Below are 18,148 nucleotides of genomic sequence, written 5' to 3'. Positions count from 1 at the left end.
GGTACACAATTACAATTCTAACACTCTGGATGGAGGCAAAGATCAGTCCTGGATAGAAGCTTTTGTTATATATCCTTGGTAACCTGAGTTCAATTCCCCAAACCCACATGGAAGATAAAAGAAATAACCCCCAAATGTTGCCTTCTGACCTCCATCCACACTGTAGTGCTCACACATACATATTGAAAGACCTGCAGAGTGTGGACTTTCATGCTCCAACTCAGGAAAGGCAACACCCCAAGACTCACGAGAAGTGGTCTTGATGCAAACTGCATGAGGTCTTTTTTATTCCAAATGCATTGGGGTCCACAGTCATATGCCATGCAGGAGTAGAGGACTGAGAACCTCGCGGGCAGAATTGAGACAGTTTTTATAGGGTTTATAACAAAGCCCACACACCAAACCAATTATCCCAAAGTGTCAAGATCCCATGTGGTATGGGCCAATCAATTTAAATCAATTTTTGTTTTTCTATAGCTGTATTGGTGTGGGCTCCTGGGTGAAGTGATAATTAGCACTTAGGATTTGGGGCGGGAGTTCTGCAAGCAGTTTACTAAAGTTAGATATGCATCTGGTCAACTCATCTCCTGTTATCCTTATTCAGCCAGAAAGCAAGGCCTTGGGACAGTTCAAAACTTGGGTAGTTATGTCTTTTTGAACAAGATGACCCATAAACAATTCCCAGAAACCAGAGAATAACAACATTCCTCAGAAACTAGGTGGTTATAAATAATAATAACAGTTCCCCCAAACCAGTCATCATGACCAGGCTATTTCATGTGTTCCCTTTTTCTTAAGCTTTGCATGTAGCTAGCTAGGGTGATTTTTAAAAACATGCTGGTGGATATTTTTAAGCTTCTAACTTCCAGTGGTCATTGGAGAGTTAAGCTGTATTTTCCATCCTTTCAATACCAATAATAAATAAAATTTAAGTCAGGTGGTATTGCACACACCTCTAATCACAGAACTCAGAAGGGAGAGGGAGGCTGATCTCTGATTTTGAGGTCAGCCTGTTCTACATAGGGAGATCTGGGACAGCGAGGGCTACAAAGAGAAAACTTACCTCAGGAAAGACAATTAAAACCAACCAACCAACCAACCAACCAACCAACCAACCAACCAATCAATCAATCAATCAATCAATCAGTAAAATGTAAAAATTCCAATGAAACCCAGGCCAGTAACCTCAGCATCAGGGAGGCTGGGACAGGAGAACTTCCAGGAAATGGAAGTTAACTTTGGCTGTAGTGTGAGATAGTATCAAAATACAAGACCAGCTAAAATAAAAGTATTTTTGTTGGTTTGTTTATTTTGTTTGTGTGTGTGTTTCATTTTCTTAGACTGGGTCTCACTGTGGAATCCTGGCAGGCCTGGAAATTGTTAATGTAGACTAGGTAGGTTGGCTTCTAACTCACAGAGATCCAAGTGCTTCTGCCTGCAAAATCCTAGAATTAAAGGTGTGCACCACCATATTCAGTGTGGTGCTACTTACTACATAGTCATGATAGTAAAGGAAGGCCTTTAACTCCTAATCCTTTGGTCACTGTTAACAGGGATCAGGGCTGGAATGATGGCTCCATGCTTAAGAGCACTTGCTGCCCTTGCAGATGACCTGGGTTCCATTCCCAGCATCTGCATGGTTGACTCACAACCATCTATGACTCGTTTCAGGGGGCCAAATACCCTCTTCTGGCTTCTGTGCAAATCAGGCACATAGGGACACACATGGTGCTCAGACATACATGCACACAACCCCCATGTACACACAATAAAATTTAAGTCTAACACTTTTCTCCAGAAATGCACATCCAGACAAGTTTGTACCACTGTGTGTGGCTTCCATCACTTTTGCTATGTATCTTGCTGCTGTTTTGAGAGTGAAACTCATGTAAGCAAAGTCAGCCAGGAGGTGAGATGAGGATGACTTTAAACTAAATTTCCTCCTGTTTTCACCAGGAGAGTCTTAGGCCTGGTCTTTACCAACCCTGTTTAGTGGTGTGCTTGGCCAGCACTCCACCAACTGAGGTACATTCCCACACTCCCAAAGACCTGTTCTTACATTCTGCACTCTGGCTGTTCTGGTGTTCACTATGTAACCCATACTGACCTCAAACTCTGGCAATCCTCCTGCTTTAGCCAATTCAAAGCATGTGTTTGTTCGGTATAGCAGTCCCCATCTTGAAATTACCCTGAGAAGTCTTTATGTGTCATTATGTCTCATTTGTCAAATTCAGATCTGGCCTAAAAAGGGTGAGTGTAAATAACCAAAGATATGCTTTTAGGTTTCCTATTAGGATGTCTCCTATTAGGCCTACTGAGGACAGGATGGGTAGTCTAACTGGTTAGGGCTGCCAGGGCCCAGGCTCTGAGCCTAAGAATTTCAGTAGCAGTACTCTTTGCAAAGTAGCCTAGTGCATCAAAACACCCTTACCATACACTGAGATGTTTTCCCTCTTTCTTACCTAAAAGGCCAGACATATACTTTGCAAATTCCCACTTACTACCTAGCTCAACTTACCAAAAGAAAGAGACCTTCTAAGAGTTAACTCTCAAACCCTGGGACATATGGCTGAGGTGCTTATTTAACTTCTAAGAGTTAACTCTCAAACCCTGGGACATATGGCTGAGGTGCTTATTTAACATATCAAAGTGAACCTGCATCCAGGTTTTCTGAGTCTTCAGAGCCTTACAGAGTCCTTTTGGCTTGTGTACCCTGCCCCTACATGAGCCTCCAGCTCAGGGGTCCTGGGACCCCTCCCTTTATGATCCAACCATTTTGGTCCCCCTTCCTTTTGTACCTTTGGCATCCTAGCTGCTGCACCTGGTTCCCCTCTTTCCCCCTTCTCCTCACATGGCTCAGGGTCATATCCACTCTGGACTCTCTCAGATACCTCTGACTCTGGCTATGCTCTCCTTTTGTCTACAGGAAACTTTCACCTCTACTACACCTAAGGGCAGTCATATCCTTTCCTTTTTATTTTTTTCATTCACTACGGAGCCAACATTCCTTAGTTTCTCTCCTCCCTCTGGGACTGTGACCTCTAACCCACCTAACACAACACACAGACATCCCTGAAAGACCAATACCCACATGAATATATATTTAGGAATGTTTTCCCTGCAAGTGTGTATCTCTATCCTATACATTATTGATGCGCAGCCTTAGCGGATGGAGGAACTCCTGACACTGCATGGAATCAAAGAGGATTGTGAGCCAACCAATCTCTTTAAAGGTAAAAAGGGGATTATGGTATAGATATGAACACTGTTTAAAATGGATTTTCATTTATTGATACAAATTTAACGTCAATTTTGTGATATGTATATTTCTCCTCTCATTTAGGTATTGTGTTTATATAGCTCATTTAAAAATGTAATTTAGTACAGATTATAGACAGTTACCTATAATAGTCAAAACTGTAGTTAGGTGAGTTAGGTTTTCTAGTTATACAGAGATGTATTTGAGATGAATAGGCATTCTTCAAACCTTTCAAAGACCTACAGAACATGGCATTTAAAATCATTTAGGGTTTTTCTTGACAGGGAAACATAACTGCTCCTGGCAACACCACCTGCATCAAAAAGGAAGATGTACATTAAAGAAACTTGCTATGGAGTTTACTTTCAATATGGCAAAACTAGCTATTTGGACAAGATATTGCTCTTGTCTGGACTGTTTGACTTTATGCTGTATAAACTGGACATGTAGGACCCACAGAAAAGTGAGTGTTGATAAAAGATGGACATTGCTGTAGAGTTCCTGCTTCATGGAAGAAAAGTCTGCTGAACATTCTGCAGGATACAGAGAAAAGTGACTGACAAACTACCAATACAGGTAGACAGTTTAAATTTTCCTGCTTTACTGAGGAGTCTGCTAGACACACTATGGCCTCTGGGCTGAAGATGGAACATTACAGAAGAACTTCAGATGACTGACCAGGCAAGATGTGTCTGTCATTTCTAGAGTTTATATATTATCCTTCTGTGGTCTTTGATGGAGTTGAAGACAAATAGTTATGGTTATAGTTTTCCTTAGTTAGGATTATTAAAGTTAAGTTACATATAGGACTTTAGATTCGCAAAGATAGGATAGATGGTAAGTATTTTCTTTAAATCTTGCTAAATGTTAATGGACTGAACATTGTTAACTATGGTTCTTATTTGATAACTATTTTGTTATATATTTTACTATGTTAAAGTTGAAACCCTTCTTTTTATTTTAGACAGAAAAGAGGAGATGATGGGAGATGTTATTCTGTAAAGATGTTTCTCTTATTGGTTAATGAATAAAGCACTGTTGGCCAATAGGAATGCAAGATAGGTGGGACTAGGAGACAAGGAGAAGAGAGGAAGTAGTAGGGAGGAGATCCAAGATGGAGGATGGAGAGAGCAGAACGCCAGCTCTCTCTCTGTTAAGATAGGACCATGTGGGAATATTTAGATTAATAGAAATGGGTTAAAATTTAAGACAGAGCTAGCAGATAAGTAACTAGTAACTGGCCAACAGAATTATATCTTTAAAAAAAAGGATTGTAAGCTGGGTGCTGGGAACAGAACCTCCTCGTCAACAGCAGCAGGTGCTCTTAACTGCTCACCTTAACACTTTCAAAGACTTAACACTTTCAAAGAAGAGTGAGTCCTCCCTTAATCAGCATTTTATTTTTTAAAATCAAAGGTAAAAAAAAAAAACAACCAAAAAGTGATCTAAGTGAAGCAGGAGAAACCCTGTGGCACACGCGCGCGCGCGCGCACACACACACACACACACACACACACACACACACACACACACACATTTTTTTTTATTAGTTTTTTTTTTTTTTTGCTAGATTCATTCATTGCATTTTAAGTATTGTTTTAGCTGCATGGATGTTTGTGCTCCATGTGCATGCTAGGTGCCTGAGGAGCTCAGAAGAGAGCATTGGGTTTCCTGGAACTGGAATTACAGATACTTATGAACCACCATGTTGGTGCTGGGAATCAAACTCTTGTCCTCTGGAAAAGAAACAAATACTCTTAACTGCAGAGTCATCTCTCCTGCTCCTTATATATGTTTTCTATTTTTTTCAATTTATGTGTATTGGTGTTTTGCCTGTATGAATGTCTGTTTACCATGTACAAGCCTGGTGCCTGAAGAAACTAGAAGAGGTATTGGATACCCTGGTAAGGGAGTTACAGACTCTTATGAACCACAAGGTCCTTTGAAAGAGTAACCAGTGTTTTCACTGCTTGAGCCATCTCTCCAGTCCCAGACCTTGTATTTTCAATCTTGTAAAATTTGTATTTTCTAGATATATAACAGTTTCAAACTAAACACCTATAATAGAAATTCAAGTTAATTCCTAGGACAGGAAATCCAAAGCTTCTTCTCCTGTCTTGTATAAGGCAGGAAGAGAGAGTGCTGTGGTCCCTCTTAGTCAGATAATATAATATAAAGCTTACTAATCATCATCCTTCTTACCCCCTCCCCTTCCAAACAAAGATTTCTAGGACCAACAGAGGGCTGAGGTGTGCATGCAGCAGGGGCACTGAAAACAAGATAGCATATGAAAAGAAACCAATTGACAGAAAAAGACTGAGAGCCATGTGGGGTACCTACAACCAGCAGAGCTTACCCAGCAAGAGCTTACAAAGTGTGTATGGAGAAGAAGCAAATAATTGATCTATAAATTGTCATGAGCATCATGCCCAATGCTTTTGTTTGTTTTGTTGAGGCAGGGTTTCTCTGTGTAATAGACCTGGCTGTCTTGGAACTTGCTTTGTAGACCAGGCTGATCTCAGATTCACAGAGATCCACCTGCCTCTGCCTCCCAGGTGCCTGGTGACCCAATGTTTTTGAGTGTATGCCTTTTTCTAGTTCTCTAGCCTAACTCTATTCTCCAGGCTGCCTTTCTCTTCTTTTTTAAGTTTTATGTTTATGTTTGTGTGTGCATGATGTATGTGCTGGGGTTTGGGCTGGGAGGGAGTGTGTGCTATGACAGATGAATGGTAGCTGGAGGAAAACTCTGTGGAGTCAGTTATCTCTATCCAGCTTTATGTGGGTTCTGGGGTGTGGGATGCCAGGTAGTCGAGCTTAGCTGTAAACAAGCCTTATTTGGAAGTGCTTGATGGATCTGGTGCGCTTCCTCCTTCTGTGGCCTATCCGGGATTGCCAGGTGGCATGAGCTGATTGGGCAGTGAGCGCACATTTAAGGGCTTGCTGGGGCTGGGGGAAGCAGAAGTTGATGTACAAGGTTCCTGAATAAACTGCTTGAAGAAGAGTCGTGGTCATGTTTCCTTGCTGGCCAAGGTAGACACGAACGATCAGGCTTGTGTGGAAAGTGCCTTCCCCTGCTGAGCTAGCTCATCAACCTGCTTTGTATTTCTTTAAAAACTGTTTGCTTTACTATTACCACTTATAGCTCCTCATGCAGTTCTTTGTCCTGGGACACAATAACTTGGATATCATAGTAGGTGTTCCCCAGACTTAGCACTGTACCTGTAACACTGTCACTCAGGGCAATGCCCATTTTGGTCAGGGGTCTCAGAGCTTTTGCCATTTGTGTCAGTACACTAAAACAGTCTGAATACATTTTACTTTCCCACCACTATTCATCAGAGACTACCTACTTTGTCTGTTTTCCCTTTCTTTCCCCTCACTTTGAATTGTAGCCTTTTTAGCTTCATGGAATAACAAAAACACTTAGGATGGGTGGTGATTGCACACACCTTTGATTCTAACATTCAAGAGGCAGAGGCAGCCAGATCTCTGTGAGTTCAGCCAGGGCTGTTACACAGAGAAACCCTGTCTTGGAGGAAAAGAAAGTGAGAGAGAGAGAGAGAGAGAGAGAGAGAGAGAGAGAGAGAGAGAGAGAGAGAGAGAGAGAGAGAGAGAGAGGAAGGAAACACTTATGAGGGGCTGCAAAGATGGCTCAGTGGTTAAAAGTACACACTGCTCTTCCAGAGGATCTAAGTTCAGTTTCCAGCACCTACAGCAACTCACAACACCCTGTAACTCCAGCCCCAGGGAATTCAATGCACTCTTCTGGCCTCTGCAGGCATGCACGTGTGTAAGTGCAAGCTCTCTCTCTCTCTCTTTCTCTCTCTCTCTCTCTCTCTCTCTCACACACACACACACACACACACACAAACCTCTCCTGCCCTATGGAACTGTTTCAACTTCAGAATGGCTCTTGTTTCCCTTTATGAGAGGAATGGTTCAGATTTCAAAACAAAAAAAGTGCAAAAGTTTTGACATTTGCTTAAGTTACTTAAAAGAAGTGTGGTCTCAGGGGTAGGAGAGATGGCTCAGTGGTTAAGAGCACTGGCAGTTCTTACAGAGGGCTTGTGTTCAATTCCCAGCAACTGCTAGGTGGCTCATAACCATCTATGGCAGAATCTGATGCCCTCTTCTGGAATAAAGCCATACATGCAAATAGAACACTCATATACATAAAATAAAAAATCTTAAAAAAATAGAAGTATTGTCTTTTAAAAAACAGAATCTGGGCCCAATAGAAATGTCCCTGTAGTGCTTGTTGCCAGTACAGGGGACCTGAGTTTAGTTTCCTGCACCTGTATCAGGTGGCTTACAAGGCCTATGAGGTCATTGTTTTCAGAACAGACATGCAAGCGACACACAATCGAAACACAAAAGAATTATTTAAAAAAGAAATATTTATAAATTCAGTGGGGATGATTCAAAGACTCAGAGTCTCCCAAAGGTGCTGTCTTACATGAATCTAATCAACTCATGAATGAAATCTCCCTCCCCCACAGCTGCTGCTCTGGGGAGGAGCGAGTTTGTCCCTCAGACCCTCAGTCTCCATTGGTGATGAGATTCTCAATGTAGGCATCCAGCTCCTCATCTGAGTTGATGTCTATGTCCTCTTGTGCTTTCCGCAGGAGTGCCCGGACATTGTTCCGTAGCTTCCGGAGTTTATCCTGGGTCTCCTGGAGCTTTTTCTGGGAGATGCACAGGCTCTCTTCAGAGGCCCTGGCTCTGGAGTCAGCACAGCTTTGGTAGGAATTACAGAGATTCTGGATCCCTGCTTCATATTGCTTGAAGCACTCTTTCAGAGGAAGAGACAGTAATTCTTCTGAATTCATCGCACTTAGCTCCTTCTTAGATATGGAAAAACTCAGAGGCATGAAATACCGTAGGCAATTCCAGAGAATCTGGACCAGGAGGTCAATGGTCTCATGGTTGGCCTTAGGAGCCGTAGTGTCAGGTCGGGTGCAGAAACACTCAGAAGTGAAAGATCCCTGTAATGCCATCACCTGCTGGCCCATGGTATAGTCTTCTTCTTTCACACCCTCTTGCTGTCCGTCAGTGCTCTGATAATCTGGCGATGGCTTTATCAGCCATACATTTTCACTCCCTTTTTCCACCCAGCAGTCTCTTGGTGTAGTATCCTTGGGCACATCCTCAAACTTGACTTTCCACCACACAGCATTCTCACCCAGCTCCACAGTGGTGACATGGCCCTTGTAGCACCCTCCTTTCACACGCACCTCCACATACAGCCCTTTATCTTTCTCAGCTGCCCTGAGGTCAGCTGGAGTCTCTTCCTCTGTACTGTCCTCCGTACTGTCTGAGAGCTCATTTGTCTGAATCTTTTCCTCCTTCACAGTCACCCTGCCCCGTTTGCATAACTCCTTCCTTCTCTCCTCAGCCTCATCCTCATCAGAGACCTCAAGACCCCGCTTACAATTATGTGCTACCAGCGAGGAATTAACGGGTGAATCTAGCTTCTCTATCACTGGAGTCTTCATGGTGTTTGGCATTTCTAACATACAAAAGTTGTTGGAATTGCGGACTACAGATATTGACTGGGATTGGACTAAAGGTGTGGACCGGGTTACAGTTTTGACCACAGGGCTTACTAGCTTTGGGGGTAGCTCAGGTGGCTGGAACAGTATGGCCTCTCTTTGGGCTGCCAGAGCAGGAGATTTTGGGTTGGGACAGAAGATAGAAGCCCTTTGGAGCTGCCTGGATGGTATAGGAGCATGGATGTACTGGGGTTTTCTTTGGAATTTCTTGTTCATTCCACATAGAGGTGATTGAAGACAGTGAAGTCTCTGAGCTGGACATTTGGTGAAAGATCTCATGTTTACTTCCAAAGGTAATTTTTTCAGGTCTCCTAGGGAACAGATGCATTTGGTTTTCTTAAGAGCCTTAAGCTTCTTCTGCTGTTGTCGAATTTTCTCTGTCAGCTGCTTCTGCCTTTCCTCTTGTGTCTTTGGAACCCTTTTAAATATTCCCATAGGAATCTTCTGCTTCAGTTCAAAAGCCTCACACTGGTCCTGCTCAGGATCAGGGTTCATGGAGCAAACCCAGTTGTCCGGGTAGCCTTCTTCTACAGCACTTAACTGGAAAGGGAGAGTCCTCCACTTCAGACACAAATCACACTGTATGGTGGCCGGGACTTGCATAGCCCTCCTGCGTTTAAAATGCAGCTCATTAGATGGGGGTCCATTCCAGTTGGCAGAGAGGTACCCAAACTCATCCCAGAACTTAGTGATTCCATACTGGGAAATGGCTACGTCCTTCCAGTATTGTGCCAGGTGCTCCCCCATGGCCCGCAGAAGGTGGCGGTACTCTTTGGCATCAGCAAAGTCTTGCTTGTTGTGTGTAGGCTCCAGGACCAAGTAGGGCACATCAATGACCCCAACAACCCCACCACATGTCATGCCCTTTTCCAGCTGTGGGCCCACTTTCTCATACATCTTGATCAGGCGGCTGCAGTTGTAGATAAACATGCCATCATGGTCACGGTGTTCAATGTTGACCCCAAAAACAAAATTCAGTTCCTTAGGTTCTTTGAGTGCTTGTTGCTTGGCATCCTTGATCCTCTTCTTGACATCAGCTTCTCTTCGAAGGGTGATGGCTGTATTCTGGACCTGCCGCAACATCACCCTGGAGTCCCGTGACATGTCTCCACCTATGTGCATTTGTAATGCACGAGCTTTGTTCTCAGCTTCCCGGGCCTTCTCTTCAGCAAGCCGTGCTACCTGGTCTGCCCTCTTCACCTCTTCTTCTGCCCGGGTCTTGAAACGGCTTGATGTGAATGTGTATTTCCTAGGCTTGTACAGGCAGCAGGAGAGCTTTTTGGTCTGCACCTTGTGGCCATGAATGAAAATTCTCATCCTGGGATCAATGTAGAGCATCGCGACATAGGCACAGAATGAGTACCGCTCTGGCTTCATGCCTTCTTGGGATAGCTCTGCCATCCGGATATCTTTTGGATTTGAGGCTATGTCTAGTTCGGGTTCTCCATTATCCATGAGCTTGAGATTAAAAATGATCACCAGGGTTCCACTATTCCCAGTAATCTTCATGAACTGGGCCATCACTTCTCCCTCAGTGTGGAAGGGAGAGTACTTGAAGATGAGTTCTGTCTCGATGGCAAACTTCTCCACATTGTCTGTGACAGGCTCTCGGGTCTGTGTATTCCATGTAGGCAATGGGACTATCACTTCATCAATACCTTCTTCCTCATGAAAGGTTTGAGACAGCAAGAGGCAGGTCATGGTGTCTTCCTTCTTGGTGAATAGGATAAAATCCTTCCCAATACGCATTGAGCCTGATTTTAGCCCATTCCCATACCGTCCAATCTTTGTGGACTCGGGTGTTCGTTTGCCTGATTTCCCAAATTGGATCACACTGATGGCATCATTTGGGTCCATTCCTGCTCCATTGTCCAGAAAACAAAGCATGAATCCTCCTCGAAGGTCCTCTCGCCTTTCAGCATAAATATCTATTCGGGTGGCACTGGCATCTCTTGCATTATCAACCAGTTCAGCAAGGGCACCAAACAAAAATTCATGAGTGGTTGAATTTGTGTGCAGATATTCAAAGGTTAGTTGAGCCCGGTTAAGACTGCTGTAATTGGTGAATGCCATGACTCCAGTGAAATCTTCAGTCTTACCCACTAATTGAGAAATATATGCATTGAAGCAGATTTTCTTGGATTCTGCTCAGTAAATGGTAGTTCTTGCTTCTTAAGGACAGATGAAACAAGTTATCTAGTAACTATCCCAAATACAGAGATAATTGGATCTGGGACTGGCTTCCTTTAATCTTTTCAATGACTATGATGTAATTATCTTTTTGTTTTGGGGATGGGGTGGGGGAGCTAAACCCGAATTTCTAAAGGACTTTGAGTGTTGTTTCCTTATTTCATTCAGACAACCTGGATCAAATGTTGATGGTCCTCAACAGCCCCAGAGCTGACTGCTACTGTTTTATCTTGACATTCTTCGAGCCATTTCTTGTCCTAAATTTTCTGATGAGAGAAGCCTTACCAATGTGGAAATCAACTTCTATCAGGAAACTTAACTTTCACCTACATCTTCACCACCAGAGACTGAAGTATCCTTAAATAGATGCAGTACTGGAGTGAACCTTACCAGACTAGGTAGTTGTACATCTGGTGTCCCCATTGGCAACTGATAAAGGTCTTTGGGCCTCCTTTCCAGTCTTTAAAATTCAAACTCAGACTAAATTCAGCTTGATGTGAGATCACCTGACAGCAGTCAACAGAACCAACCAAATCTCCTGTGGCAGCCAGTGGCCCTATGCCACTTCCCTGCCAGGACTGGGTACTGTGGCCACTTCCTCCCTCTTCCCCGGGAGGAGTGAGTCTCCGCTTTCTAGGCCCAGACCCAGGATGTAGGACAGTTACCAGCGCACCCCTAAGCAGTTGGCGCCAGCGGGTGCCCGCAGCTCCCAGAATCCTTTGTCTCTCCCTTAGAACTGGGACTTAACGGTCTACAGCGCACTGGGAACCACCGATGCCTCTGCCTCTGAGGAGCGCCACCTGTCAGCTTGATTATGCCAGTACAGTGCTAAAGTTGGGAGCTGGATTGGGCACGGGACCTAAAGATGACAGAAGTAACAGCACATTTTAGAGTTTGCTGCCTCTCTTTCTGCCATCGCTAAAGCCATCTCAGCTTTCGTTTTGTGTCATTTAGCGCGCACATCCATGGGCCTTCTTTTATTGAAATTTTTTTCTTTTTATGTTTTCTGTGTGATTATATGCTACTTGTGTGTGTATGCCCAGGGAACTAGTAGGTCCTCTGGCGCTGAAATTACAGGCAGTCTGTAAGTTTCCAGACCTGGGTCCTGGGAATCAAAGTCGGTTTTCCAGGAAGAGCAGTAATCTGTCTTAACCGCTGACTCATTTCTCCAACCCCAAACTCTGGCCCATCTTAAATACTTTGAACAAGATGCCAAGAACCTGAACATACTAGCACAGACACCATTAGTAACAGTGAACCCTAAGAATCTATTTTTGTTATTGTTAGGGGATTTAAGTAATATCCATCTCCATGTGTTTACAATTAGTTAGCCAAATTTTAATTAATATGGGATCCTTGATATGATGACTGTCCCAGAGATTATTGTTTGCTGGTCTGGTGTTTGTATTTTGTGGCATTTACAGGTTTAACCCCCAGATATCTAAACTAGAAACAGTGGTATAAATCTATTATTAGGTCAGGAGTGGGGTGCATGTCTTTATTCCCAGCATTCAATAGGCAGAAGAAGGTAGATCTCTGTGAGTTAAAGGCTGGCTTAGTCTGTATAGCTGCATAGTGCATGCCAAACCAGCCAGAGCCACACAGCGAGATCCTGTCTTTTCATTATATCCTAAGAACTGCATATGACACACAAAATGCAGCTTTTCTTCGAGGAAGGGTTGGGGGAAGCAAAGGACACATGGGACATTAAACTTGGGGAACTATAAAGGGAAACTAGAGGTAATAGGGATGAAAATGATTATGCAGGAGAATGACTAAAGCACATTGACTTTTTTTTTTTTTTTAAGTACCACAAGGAGGGAATGGAGAGATGGCTCAGTGGTTAAGAGCACTGGCTGCTCTTTCAGAGGACCCGAGTTCAAGTTCCAGTATCCTACATGGTGGCTCATAAAACACCTGTAATTACAGATCCAGAGGCTCCAACACCTCCTTCTGGCCTCAAAGGGCACTGCACACATGTGTTACACATATATACATACATGCAGGCAAAAGCACCATACATATAAAATTTTAAAAATGTGATGCCATAATGACATAGAACACCTTGAATGCTATTTAATTTGTTTTAAATTTATGTGCATGGGCATTTTGTCTGCATGTGTGTCTGTGTACCATGTGTATGTTTGATGTCTAAAGAGGCCCAAAGACGGTATCAGAAGCCTTCGAACTGGACTTAAAGACTTTTTTTTGAGTGGGTGCTAGGAAGGGAAATGCCAGGCTATTAACCACTGAGCCACCTCTCCAGTCCCCTTCTATGATAATTAAAAAAAAAAGTAAAAGTAAAAGAATAAGTAAAAGTAAAAGATAAGCCAGACTTCCTCCATTGCTTAGGAGCTAAACCTCTTGGTGTGCACCTAGGAACCCCTAGTTCTTCATAGGGTCCCTTCTCAGACTTTTCTTCCAGCCACCTCCAATATGTTGTGACTCTCTATGCCATGGACCCACAACTTCCACAGTAGGCTGGGAGGAAGTAGTCAGCTTTCATGGTTCTTCCTGTTCTCTGTTCTCATCTCTTCAAGATTAAGCTCTAATACTGCTGCAACCTGCCTGCCTGAGACTTTCTTCTCAGAAGCCCCTTGAAACTCTACCTCTTGCTGTAAACACCAAGTCTCCCTAGTTCTTCTACAAAAGCCCTTTCAGCCTTTCTTTGTAGACAATCTCCATCATTTATGACTCGAAATCCACCTACAGAACTGCTCCTTACTAGAGACCTCACAGCTGCCACACTTGGCTGGGACTCAAGGACCCCACAGCTGCCACACTTGGCTAGGGCACAGAGTGAGCAACAGCAATCAAAGAGTAGAACATTTGTCTAATAAAGAGGATAGCAGACATCTACAACAATGAATGCTCTAAGCTCTAAGCACCATAACCATAACTCATAACTCCAGATATTTAGATCCTAGCACAAAAACACAGACATGGAAAAATCCAAAAAAATAATGTGTCTTCTTCAAATCCATCAATCCATCAATCCTATTGTGTTAGGCTCCAAGAAAAGCAACTTAGCTGAAGTTTAAGATAAGAACTTCAAAATAAAAATTATCAATATGTTCAAAGATTATAAAGAGGACATGAATAAGTCTTTTGTTTTTGTTTTTTGTTTTTTTTTTTTTTTTTTTTTTTTTTTTTCGACACAGGGTTTCTCCCTGTAGTCTGGCTGTTTTGGAACTTGCTCTATAGACCAGGCTGGCCTCAAAATCATAAAGATCTGCTTCCCAAGTTCTGAGATTAAAAGCAGGCACCATCACCACCCTCCGAATAAACAAATGTCTTAATGAAGAGCATGAAATCATTAACTGCTGGGTGGAATAAATAAAACAATATGAGACATGAAAGGATAATTTAATAAATAGAATCACCACAGAACACTCAAACTGAAAGGCAGCTAGACATGAAAAACAAGCTGTCAAACAAAAACCTTGGATGTAAGCCTCACAATAGATGAGAGAGAATGATGAGAGTCATGGAAGAGAGAATTTCAGGTCTTGAAGACAAGGTAAAACAAACAGCTCAGGTTAAAAAAAATCAAATAAAAAAAATCCAGGCACAAAATACTCAGGAAATCTGGCACACTATGAAAAGACCAAACCTACAAACAATTTAAGTATAGAGGAAGGGGAATAAGCCCAGGTCAAAGGCACAGAAAATACTTTTGTTTTTCAAGACAGGATTTCTCTGTGAAACAGCTCTATCAGTCCTGGAACTCACTTTGTAGACCAGGCTAGTCTTGAACTCACAGAGATCTACCTGCCTCTGCCTCCTGAATACTGGGGCTAAAGGTGTGCACCACCACTGCCTGTCCAGAAAATATTTTAAATAAAATTTTAGAAAATTTTCTCAATATAAGGAAAGAGATGCCTATCATGGTACACAAAGCACACAGAACACCAAATAGATTGGGCCAGAAAAGAATGTCCCTATGACAAATAATAATCGAAACACTACATGTGCAGGTACTCCAGTAGAGAACATGAGGGAGGACAACTGACACTAAAGGCATTTTTTAAACCTATATGGAAACCTACTTATGTGTTGATGCTTCCTAAAATATAGAAATATATGAAAGGAATTTAAATATAATTGCCATATAATGGAAGAGGCAGTGCCCAAATTAGACATCTTATGCAACCAAGTAAAACCTCTAGAAATGGGTTGCGTCTTGTTGAGTTGTTGGCCAAGAGGATCCTTGATATACCCCTCAAAATCACAGGAGTCAAGGCTATTAACTACCCTCCATAACTTCAGGCCTTTTACTGAAGACACAACTTACTTTTACATCAAACCAGGAGAAGTCAACCAGATACCCAATTAGATACAACCCCTTTACTTACTAGTGTACATGTTGCTGAAGAGTATTTTGTACATTACAGGAAAAGTAGTCATCAACATTACCTGGCTATGAACCCTGCCATCTACAATAGGGAACTGTATGCAAAGTGCAATAGCAGCACCAATGTTATGGGAGTAAGCAATGACTTTTGGACTTGTTTGAAGGTTCATTGAATGATATAGAACCCATAACTGATAGTGCTAAAGTTGACAGGATTCTGAGACTAGCTAAGCCATGGGCCCTATCTAACAGAAAACTCTCCACTATTATTCTGCTAAAGGAACACAGTAATGGAATGGCTTCTAATTACACATCACTATACTCATAGATCAGAGCATTACTGTTCAGCCATCACCAAAGAAGTTTCTTCTTGTAATAGATGGTTATGATCATATAGATCCACAAGGGGACAATGAATAGAGATTGAGAAATTTTGTAACAGCCTCAAGGGGATGTCTTTCTCAAACCCACATCCTCAGGGTTCAGGAATCTATGTGCAAGAGGAGGCTGGAAGATTCTAAGAGCTAGAAGTGGCAGATGACTCCAAGGAAATGGTCTTCCAGGCACAGAATTGATGCACATATGAACTTACATGGCTGTGACAGCACACACAAGACCCACACAGGTTTCCCTGTCTAAGCAAATAAGTGCCATGCGTGGATAACAGTGAGATGTTCACCAACAGGAAGGCTGTGAATAAATTTACTATAAGATAGAAAAAGGCGGAGCAGTGTGAAGAAGCAGCGAGAACGACGCCCAGCTGGACCAAACCCGCGCACTGCTGCAGCCCCGCGTTCTGCGCCGCCGTCCCCCGCCGCCGCCATGCCCAAAAGAAAGGCTGAAGGGGATACTAAAGGAGATAAAGCCAAGGTGAAGGACGAGCCACAGAGAAGATCCGCGAGGTTGTCTGCTAAACCTGCTCCTCCAAAGCCAGAGCCCAAACCTAAAAAGGCCCCTGCAAAGAAGGGAGAGAAGGTACCCAAGGGGAAGAAGGGGAAAGCGGATGCTGGCAAGGATGCAAATAATCCTGCAGAAAATGGAGACGCCAAAAACAGACCAGGCACAGAAAGCTGAAGGTGCTGTAGATGCCAAGTGAGATGTGTGCATTTTGATAATTGTGTACTTCTGGTGACTGTACAGTTTGAAATACTATTTTTTATCAAGTTTTTTTTTTTCAGTGACACAATTTAATGATTCTAAGAACTTTTTTGTAATTCTTTTTTACAAGTCAGGTGTCATAAACATTCAAATTATCTCTCTTAAAAAGCACGTGTCGTGTACATCATCAAAAGAATTAGGATGAAATATAAACCTCTCTTACAATTTTTGTACACATTAACCAAATCATATAAACCACAGATAAATGTTCAAGTTTAACAATATAATGAAAAAACATTTAGATTCTGAATAAAATCTTCCTTCAACATTTATTTTTTAAACTTACCATTATTCTAAATAATCTATGCAGTTTGGGATACCAAAAAGGTATCAACAGTACAAAGCAGATACAAAGCAATGTAAGAACCCCCTGGAGTGTTCTGCAGGGATAAATGGCGCGCGTCTTGCGCACACACACACACAAAGGGCACACAGGTAGACCTGGTGCAACCCAGTCTGAATAGTCACACTACTTATCCCACTCTTCCACGTGTCTCATTTGGGTCAGGGACCATATTTCAAACACCAGCACAATTTTAAAGCACAAATGCTTTAAAAATGTTTAAGCAAAAGAATTGCTCAGATTTTCAAAACCATTACATTTACAAAAATATTTCCCTTAAACTTGGGATTGTTCCAAAACACTGATTTACAAATATAAAAGAATTATCAAGGACTCCAAGCATATGCATATATGTGTATTAACATACCGCTACCATACTACACGAGTCACCAAAATTCAAATGCAACTATTAATATTAATGTAAGTGTTATCATAAGCAGATGAAAGTCTCTAAGTGGTCTGAACACTTTGTGGCATGCAGCGTGGGTAGTGGAGCTCTGTGATTCCTCAGACACAGGTAATGGTCACTTCCACCCCACTGCACTGCCCCACTCACAGGAGCAGGAATGACGTGAGCACACATGCACTGCACTGTTCTTTACTGAGAGGCCTCAGTGTGGGTCAGCGTTAGCTCAACCCTGGGCACAACTCTCACCAGTCTCACTTGAATTGTTGGGCAGGCGTCTCTTCACACAAAATAAAAGAGCAGGATGTTCTCACCAATGTCCTGCTCATATTCTAAGATGTGGAAAAACCCACCACCTGACAGCTTGCCTATGTATGTACATAACGGAGGTACTCAATGTCACCAGTGTGTCTTTAGAAATGTGAGAAGAACCAAAGCAATATAATGGGTCTGTGACTCTCTGGTGTCATTTGCCATGCACATAGTGAAAGCTGCACTAATTGTGGTATAGTGACTCTAGGATGCAGAGAGTGATTCCAAAACCAATCTCACCTCACAGTACCAGAAAGGGGAAGCACAGAGAGTTCAGTCCCCTAGATGATGAGGCTATGGTTTCCTTATTTAGAAGATTGCAAATTAATCTCATAATATAACATGAATACCTCCTTTAGAAATACAAAGAAGAAACAAGTAGGAAAAGTGTCAATACTTAAAAAAAAAGAAAACTATTAGTGTATCAATAAAAGAGGGTTCTTTATCTTTTAGTGGGCTTCATGTGTGGAAGTGAAAAGCAGGTACTTAGAGCAAGAATCATGATCTAGTTTCTGAGGAGTCAGCCCCCCCCCTCTGGTTTTTCAACACAGGGTTTCCCTGTATTGCTTTGGAG

At 42.6% G+C, this 18,148-nt stretch overlaps 2 protein-coding genes and 1 pseudogene across 2 annotated transcripts; 2 read left to right on the top strand and 1 right to left on the bottom strand.

Annotated features, from left to right (window-relative positions):
- The window catches only part of LOC127216534 (zinc finger protein 431-like), a 420,225-nt pseudogene that overhangs the window by 364,663 nt on the left and 37,414 nt on the right, over window positions 1-18,148 (top strand).
- LOC127216718 (ATPase MORC2B) lies at window positions 7,639-11,199 on the bottom strand. The gene has a single exon (XM_051177534.1). It carries the CDS (start codon window positions 10,882-10,884, stop codon window positions 7,798-7,800), a length of 3,087 nt encoding a protein of 1,028 aa, XP_051033491.1. The 5' UTR covers window positions 10,885-11,199; the 3' UTR covers window positions 7,639-7,797.
- LOC127216742 (non-histone chromosomal protein HMG-17-like) lies at window positions 16,108-16,520 on the top strand. The gene has a single exon (XM_051177559.1). It carries the CDS (start codon window positions 16,178-16,180, stop codon window positions 16,427-16,429), a length of 252 nt encoding a protein of 83 aa, XP_051033516.1. The 5' UTR covers window positions 16,108-16,177; the 3' UTR covers window positions 16,430-16,520.

The sequence above is a fragment of the Phodopus roborovskii genome, unplaced genomic scaffold (genome assembly GCF_943737965.1).
Source record: "Phodopus roborovskii unplaced genomic scaffold, PHOROB, whole genome shotgun sequence".
Classification (NCBI taxonomy): domain Eukaryota; kingdom Metazoa; phylum Chordata; class Mammalia; order Rodentia; family Cricetidae; genus Phodopus; species Phodopus roborovskii.
Note: the sequence above shows the minus strand (reverse complement) of the source record. Positions and strands in the feature narration are given on the sequence as shown.

Coding starts and splice junctions, on each gene's coding strand:
- LOC127216718 (XM_051177534.1), bottom strand. CDS start 10,884: ATGGCATTCACCAATTACAGCAGTCTTAACCGGGCTCAACTAACCTTT.
- LOC127216742 (XM_051177559.1), top strand. CDS start 16,178: ATGCCCAAAAGAAAGGCTGAAGGGGATACTAAAGGAGATAAAGCCAAG.